The 8,767-nt window shown below is 34.4% G+C and overlaps 1 protein-coding gene across 1 annotated transcript in view; it reads right to left on the reverse strand.

The window, feature by feature from the left end:
• The window catches only part of LAMA1 (laminin, alpha 1), an 80,561-nt gene that overhangs the window by 19,918 nt on the left and 51,876 nt on the right, over positions 1 to 8,767 (reverse strand). The window contains exons 36-44 of the mRNA XM_010006863.1: positions 8,335 to 8,545; positions 7,994 to 8,110; positions 7,745 to 7,908; positions 6,454 to 6,592; positions 5,136 to 5,229; positions 3,782 to 3,898; positions 2,113 to 2,295; positions 1,646 to 1,800; positions 4 to 101 (exon numbers count right to left, since the gene is read on the reverse strand). Coding sequence (XP_010005165.1) covers positions 4 to 101; positions 1,646 to 1,800; positions 2,113 to 2,295; positions 3,782 to 3,898; positions 5,136 to 5,229; positions 6,454 to 6,592; positions 7,745 to 7,908; positions 7,994 to 8,110; positions 8,335 to 8,545 — 1,278 coding nt within the window. The remainder of the gene's footprint in view (positions 1 to 3; positions 102 to 1,645; positions 1,801 to 2,112; positions 2,296 to 3,781; positions 3,899 to 5,135; positions 5,230 to 6,453; positions 6,593 to 7,744; positions 7,909 to 7,993; positions 8,111 to 8,334; positions 8,546 to 8,767) is intronic.

Here is an 8,767-nt window from a genome sequence, read left to right on the forward strand (position 1 = left end):
GCAGTTTTTACATTGAGTGTTAAAGTGTTGTAATTGGAAGATGAAATTTGGGGTTGGTAGGCACGAATGCAATCTCTCTCTGCTGATACTGCAACTTTAATCTGTGGGCAGAAAGCAGGAAAGGGAATCCAAACAAGTCAGTGTATACAGGACAGATTTCTGGAATAAGTACTTGCAGTAAATGTAAAAATTCAAATTACTGAGAAAAAAAAGCAATAAAACTTGAGTCAGAAGCCTATATAACAGTAAAAGTCACTGCAATAATATCAGAAAAAAAAGATACAGAAATTCAAAACCTTTTATAAAAAGCAAAAAAATTCTAGTCTATGAGAGGAAAAAAAAATGTAGATATGTAGAAGTCTGCAATAATTCTGGCTATTTCAAAGTCTTACAACAGTTTACATGATTATTAAAAAAAATACATTTGTTGCATTACAAGTTAAACTTTAAGATTAGGTAGAGAAAATAATATTCCTGTTGTCATACCACTTCTTTGAACACTGCCTATCTAGTACAGTGATAGGACTGATATGAGCTAAAAACAGCCAAACTTCAAGGAGCTTGTAATTGTAATGACAGAAAACTCCTTTTAACAATAGAAAAGTCTTAACTTCATCAACTTCATTGAATATGCCTGTAACAACTAAAAGCATAAAGCAGGCATGTGCATATGTGCATAGACACAGATACATAAATTTTCTCTCCTCTAGTAAAAGTTTAAGAAATGACCGAGCAAACTCTTCAAAGTTGGAAAAGGAGATTCTGCTAATACTTCTTTTCATCCTGCCAAGAACCTCTGTGGTTTATGACACTTCAGAAAATACAACTCCCTCTTTTCTGCAGTGGATTCATTAAGTTTCAGTAGACTGTGACAGAGAAACAATAACCATATAATTAAGGAGATTTGCAGAAAGCACTGAAAAGCCTTTTATTTCTTAAAACAAAACCTCCCTAAACCTTACAATAACATACTCATACTAAATCTGAAGGCATACAAAAAATTAGTGAGTGCAAAGTCCTTTTCATATTCCCCTCAGTTTAATTAAGTCCACAGTACAGTTGATTAATTTTTATTGTCTTTAAGGGGGTAGCAGATATTTAGTAACATGTATTATTTGTCTTAAAGTACTCTGGATGCATAGCAGCTTCTTGCAAAGAGAAACACGGACATGGCAGGACACAGCCAATTTATTGATAGAATCAACACACTTGTTAAAAAATTTGTAATGACACTTGATGTTATGTGGATGCACCTCACACCAATCCCTAACATAAGCCTAGAAATTAACATCTTGTCCTAAAAAGAATGGCAGCATCATTCCCCCACTTACTGCTTTCTCATCAAAATACCTGTGATTGCTTTCTGACATAGTAGTTCATCATTTTTAGAAGAAACACAAGGAAATAGTAAATAAATTATCATCTTGCTGTTCTGACAAAATCACAAACACAGTGAGAAACTTGAAATGAAAACTGTAAAATGTATCAACAGCCCTGCCAGTAGGGCATTAGTCAATGTTCATGGACTTCAGGAAGACCCCACAACCAGGTACTTTTGACAGTAAATTTTAGGCTCTTTATCTCAAAGAACTTCCCTGCTAAAAGTGAAAGTGAAGCCAGAGAAGACTGGGATGATGGAACTTACAGATGCTGCCTGCTTTCGGGCCTGGCTGATGAGTTCTTTAATTTCAGACAGATTTCTGTTCAGGTTTTCCTCTAGCACTTTCAAAGGTTTCAGCCTATCCAATAAGAGACTTGCTTGTGCTTCAACTTCTCTAACTTGTTTTTCAGCTGTGATTGCTGCCAAAGATAAATGAAATGCTGAGTTAGATTGAAAGAGAAATGCACTGTTTATTACTAAAATACTTAGCCAGGGTGGCATGTTTCTAATAATTTTGTTTTCAACCATCTTAAACATCAGTAAAGAATATGCATACTTAAGGGTATCCCATGTGACTCCTAGAAGTCTTTTTAGAAGTTAGCACATTTTAATTGAATTAGGAAGAAACTTTCAGTCCACCAGGCTCAAATTTAATGCCTATTAGAACTGGATATTAGTACTTCTTCTGCAAGGAGTGACATTTCTAAAAAGCAATGAAGCAGCAAACTTACCAGCTTTTGATGAATCAGTTATAAGTTCACTAGTTTTCCTCAATGCATCATTAACTCTGGACAATGTAGAAGAAGTATTCAGCAGCTTTCGACTAAAATCCCCAAAGTGCCTTAAACCCACCACAGCACTGGTGTTTGCAGACACAGCCAGCTCTTTCACCTCAAGCATGTATTTCTTTGTATCTGAAACATAGTTCCCAGATTAAAAAAGAAAATCACAGCTTTTGTACATATGTGGGCATAACAAATGCCTGGCTGCATAATAAGTTACAGACATAGTAAAAAAAAAAAAAAAAAAAAAAAAAGCTGCAATTTATGTTCCTTTCCTAGTAAGAATCGTATTTTTGTTTGTATTCTTTAGACTGGGAGGAGCTCCAAACCAACACCAACTGTGAACTAGCTTTGCCTAACTGTTGAATGCACCATGGCTTACAGATCAGGAAGTTTACTTTCTGTCAAACCGGAGTTCCAGGAGGCTGGTGTAAATCCTCCTGCTCAGTTATTAAGCTGGAAAATTGCCCAAGCTATGGCCCTCTACAAAACACATGGTAAATGCTCCCAAGCTGGCGAATACAGATATGGACAGACCTATAGACTGTAGTTCAGTTCACACACACACACAGAAGTATATAATAATAAATTACACACATATATAAATAATAGAATTCACAGCAGCTTAAATTAAGGCTCATCAGTTCAGGTATTCAAGTATTTTAATCAAAAAACTGATTAATCCAAGATTTCAATACTAGAAAAAATGTTTTATTTTTCATTACTAGCTCTGAAAACGACATAGACATAGAATGCCATGATGGGAACTTGATTATGTCTATCCCAAGATTATATAAATACATCAGTGTTCTCTGAATGAGTGTTGGCACCCAGATTCATTAGTCTGGGACTGAAGTTTTGAATCTACAGCAAGCTGGTAAGGCAGAAGGTCTATTATTACACCCTTTGCTTTTGGCTATGATGACTTATAACAATCAAAATAACAACAACAAAACAAACAACAACAAACCAACCACTACAAAAACAAACAAATGAAAAACGCTGTTGTGGCTGGCAAAGTATTCCAGATTCTCATATTCACAGCTTCAAAGCTTCACAGCTTCAAAGACATTTTCTCTTTTAGTTTCTATGAACTCTAGGTCTTGCCTTTATCCAAAACAATGACTTCTTTTTAAAGGAAATTGTTTTGTTTTGAATAGAACAGAAAGAATATTTTAATTAGTCAAATTAAGTGATCATTTACAAGAAAACAATTAGATGCTGATGGTAAGATTCACAGCGCGGTATAAACAATTTAGAAGCAAGCTATTAAAAGAAAGCAAAACCTTACAGTTCCATATTTGTTTCTCTCCATGTGGGATTAAATATCTTAGGATACCACTCCCTTCTTGCCTGTGTAAGAATATTGCTTTCAGAGCTCCTTCTGATTCACAGCAGTGTGAAATGGAAATAAGACTACAAACCTTCTATGATAACCTAGTTATGTTTCATGGTTTACTAAAAAAATTGGAAAATATTGCTTGTAAGACAGAAGGTTAAATGAGTCTCCAGCATAGTTTCATGCTAGATCTCTGCAATCAGACAACAAACAGGATTTTACTGCGATTGCACTAGACAATTCTGTAATAAGGAAAATGTCACTATAAATGTCACTTACCATCAGGCAACGTCCGGAGTGTCAACAAGGAATCATTAAGCTGGTTAACAATTCTATTAGTACTTTCCTGGATCTTTTCTACCTTTTTGTTCAACCCAGTCAATCCGAATAAAAGGCCTGTTGGAAGAAATAATTGTGATTTTTCTATGCATAAGCAAATAACCATACAACGCACACAAACCCTAGGTATAGGGATAACAAGCATTCACTTACTAATCAATGGAACATTATAGTTGTCTTTGTTTGTTTGTTGTTGTGTTGGTTTTTTTTCTGACAGAAAGAGCATTTAGCCAACAGGAATGTAAAATGAATGTAATATGCAGAGATAAGTGTCTGTAAACACTGTTCCATTCAAAGTTACGCTTTCCAGTCAATACCATAACACTGAATTGGTAGAAAAATAGTCAGGAAAATGCTATAAATTAAAATGCTTTCATGATTTTGAACCCTTCAATATTTTTAGATGCTCTTCACTTTTTGTGATATCTGACAGGAGACTGTCAAAGCAGCATCTTTCCCCTATTTATTTGTGATCTGTTTGCAGAATCCTATCACTAAAAACAGAGATGTAGAAGGGAAGGAACAAAAATTATATATATTCTGTCCATCTGAATTGCATAAAATGCATATATACTTGTAAAGCCATTTTAAAAGCAAAAAGCATTTTACAGTTACAATTTATCTCCGTGAAACATTCACTTTCTGTCCAATTTAATCCAAAATTTCCATTAGGACCAGCCTCTAGTCCTACACCGTTTGTGTCGAAAATGCTTTTCTGAACTTCCATGGCACAGGCTCCAATACCTTGCTAATATATTGAAGTAACAAAAAAACTCAAAAGGATATTGCAATTTAGAGAAGTACTCTGAGCCAAAAGGCACTTCAGACAAAAAATGAAGTTTGTTTCTGTATTTCAGCTGTAAGGAACAAGCATGAGTTTCTATTATCAAAATAGATGAACATACATACCTATGTAATCCATGATTTATTAGATAAAAATTGGAAATTTGCTCATCAGCTACTGCAGAATCCCCAATTATTTAATTCACAACATTTGGAAAAACAACCATTGAATGAAAGCATTGCTTGGAGGTAAACAAGCTATAGTGAACGCAAATATTTTACATGTTTACAGAGAAAAATTATATTCTAGAAAAGTAAAATAATACATGATTCCATAATACATTAATCTTAATTGTGTAAAAATATGCAGTCATATAAAGTATTTTACCATAGTTTATGCTCACTAAAAAAAACCAAACACTAGACACAGAAAGACCCCACATTAAAAATCCCACAAAACAGGATTGAGAAAAAGAAATATCAGCAGAAATTTGAACTCTAAAAAACTGACCATCACTTTTTTTCTTCATATTATTAGTTTCATTCTGAAATTTGGAACTAAGTAGTAGAGTATCTTTTCCAAGAAGACTGAGAGACTCTTCTGGCTGAAAAACACAGACGTTAGTTGCCACATAAAAAACGGAAATTCAACTGAAAACATCTAAGAATCTGCAGATGTCAACTTCATGTTACTGAACATTCTCATTATTTATGGGATATTTTATTACCTTGTTAAGCGTAAATTAAAAATAAAAATACAAGTTGTAAACATTTTTCCAAGAAAGTGACATAGAATCTCTTTGTGAGTTAATAAAAAGATAAGACTGAAAGAAAATCTACCAAATTCTAGTTTGAACACTGATGCTGATTCAGCACTGCCTTTTGGAACATCAGCAGTTCTAGTTCCAAGCCCAGGTCAAAATTCCCAGCACTGAGAGCTTTAAAGTGAAATATCTCAAAATTGAAGTCTTTAAAGTGTTCTTTTAATCTATTTTTCCAACTGGAAAGCCTGAAAAAGTACCTTGAAGAATTTATGCTGTACAAAGCTCTAATAAGACAGAGTTCAACAAAATAATGTAAGTTCACAAAATGCCAACTATTATCGCTATCATGTAAATGCATCATCACATTCATTTCTCCATGTGTTCTCCATGTGCTTGACACTTGTAAAAAACCACCCATTCCTTCCTTCAGTTTACAGTATTTAAATGGAGAAAGAGATAAAATGGGGGAAACAGAATAAAACAAAAATAATAGGGTCAGAATGCTCAGGTCTTTTTAATCTACTGTTTCAGTAACAACCTGATAATCTTGCAAGCCAGAAGGACAGCAGATGAGATTAAAACATACATCTGGTTATGAAATGTCCTTAACTAAACAAAATAATTGTAGTGGGGAATACCTAGAGGGAAAGTGAAGAATAAGGTCAAATAAGGGCATGGCTGAATAATTCCAAAGCAAAAGGGAACATCAAATGTTTGGAAACTTAAGTTTTATGGGAATGCATGTCAGACAACTGATATAACACACAGAATCAAATCCAGTCCAGTTAACAATGCATTAGATATTAAAAAGCCCAACACAATATGGTGAAATGATACTGTAGTGGAAAGAAAAGCAAGGTAAACAGAACAGAAAATCTGGCACCATTAGTGCCTTGAAGTACATATTCAAGATACAGTATACACTGCTTGGTAGGATGGGCTGCTATCCATGCCTCTATCAAGAAGACTCAGCATTCAGTAAATATGTTTAAAAAAAAAATAATAAAAAAATCCAAAATGAGAAAGGTAAAGAGAGTAATTAAAAATGCTAATATTGATACTTACTAAATCCAAGGGGCCATTCACAACTCTAGATGCATCATCTGCCAAACTCTCTGTTCTTTCAATCACACTTTTGATGCTGGAGTGGGTGATGACAGCAGCAGTTGTGTTCAGAGTCACATTTCTTATTTTTGAGAGGCCACTAAATAGAGAATTAACAAGTAATTCTCTTTTCACAAAAGTATATTAATCAAGGACTAATTTCAAGATCTTCAGTTACAAAATTAATATCTTTCTAGAATACATAATGAATGCACTGAAAAAAATGAGCACAACTTGTCCATGTTGTGGAAAGGGTTTTAAGTACTTTATTTTGAACTGAAAAAAATAAGTTCAAAGTCAGAGGAAATCCTTAAGTATTTTATTCTTTTCTCTATTTTATTCCCCTTTTTTATGGTCAGTTTTTCAATTTATAAAGCCACTTTGCCACATTTTGCATTAAGGACAAACAAAAGGCATCACCTAAACAGAACAGAACAAGGTTCCTAACTCAAAAGTAGAGCAGAGAAATATAGAAACCTGGAGGAAATTATAAGCACCTGAAAGCTATTCTGTATTTAACTTTACTTTATTGAAAGTATCTGCCTGTAGTGAATTCAGCAGTTGCCCAGCATTACACAGAGAAAAATTTTGTATTCTCAAACTCAAAATACATGTGCATTTTCCAGTTGGATATATTTAACAGAACAGCATGAATCCTGGAAGGATTCCTGGAATAGAAAATTAATTTCCACTTAATTAACTGGAATGACTTTAAATTGCAGATTCTAAGAGTGTATTTGAATTGACTTGAGATTACAATGCACTTATTTCTGCAAGATGTTTTGAAAGCAGCAATAATGGAGGAATAGCAGGAATTGTTTCTTGATGAGATTCATATTGTCAAGAACTATTCATGCACAGACCAGAAGCCATTCAAGTCATTCCACGATATAGCCACTAGCCATTGAATAATTCACTTGTTACTGTGTAAGTCAGTCACGTTAAATACAAGACTAATAAACCTCCTCTGTACTATTTAATAAATGTACACTGCATTAAAAATAAGAAGTACTTGAAATTTGGAATAAAAACTTATCATAGAATTCTAGGCTTGTTCAGGTTGGATGGGACTCTTAAAGATCATCTACTTCAATGCCCCTGCTGTGGGCATGAAATTCCTCAAGTGGATTAAGATATTAAAAATATACATCACATAAATATTAGTGTTTGTCACTACTAAATAGTGTCACATAAATCTGACACTACTGTAGATTTCTCCCAGTCTCTCTCCCAATACTTCTTGAGTTTTTACCTCTCTAGTGCTTCTGCAAGACTCTGGAATTGGGCAGCACGGTCCTCAGCTCTGTATACAAGGTCAAGCACTCCTCTCACAGACATCTGCATTACCAATTCATCCACATGGTGTCGCAGTTTGGTGCTCCATAGGACTAACCCATCCTGGTGGACCTCCAGGTTCTGCACAACAAAATGGTTTCCTCTTTTTTTCAATAGCAAAGTCTACCTGATAGTGTCACAGAGGATGTTAAACTTAAGAACTTACAGATGTAGAGTTCTTTACATCTTGGGCAAGAGCAGCAGCAACATTCACAAGGACCTTCCCTTCTTTAATGAGCATGGCCATGACTTCTTCAGCTTCCCTTATATTCTGCTTTTTGTCCTATAGCATAAATCAAATGTTTTATAGTACTCTGTAAAGTCCGGTAATGTAGATGAGTTCACATATTTTTCAAACAGGGGTGTGGTTTGCTTTGAGCTTTCAAGTTATCACATGTATTAACATATTTAGGCATATTCAAACTTATCAAAATCTAAAAAGCAGCTTTTAAACACAATTTCATATTTAATATTTCTTAAGCAACAACACTGATTGTCTGGTCTTACATTTAACTCTGCCAGGTTGCTTGAGATAAGAGGAAACAAGAGATTGGTCTCATTGTTGTTAGTAAGTGCCTTATTCACCAGGTCCTGGGCATCTTGAAGTCTGCTGCTGTGCTTTGTTAAGAGTTGGCTTGCATCCTTTTTTAGTTCAGCAAGCTCCTGCTGGGGTTTAAGATACTCTTTCTGAACACGGAACAACACATTTTCTGCAGCTCTGACAAAGAAATAATCAGAAAATAAATAAATGGTGGAGAAACTTAGGTATGGATTTCTCAAGGAGAAAATGGGGTTATGTACAACTAATGTAAATGCATCTTCTTTCAAATTTTCCAATCATAGCATACACTCACGTTGGCTTAATTACTTGTCTTACCATACAAAAGGTGACTGTCTGAGGGAGAAGACAGGAATACAATTTATAAACTTTTTAAATGGT

Source organism: Chaetura pelagica, unplaced genomic scaffold (assembly GCF_000747805.2).
Source record: "Chaetura pelagica isolate M959 unplaced genomic scaffold, ChaPel_1.0 scaffold109, whole genome shotgun sequence".
Lineage (NCBI taxonomy): Eukaryota > Metazoa > Chordata > Aves > Apodiformes > Apodidae > Chaetura > Chaetura pelagica.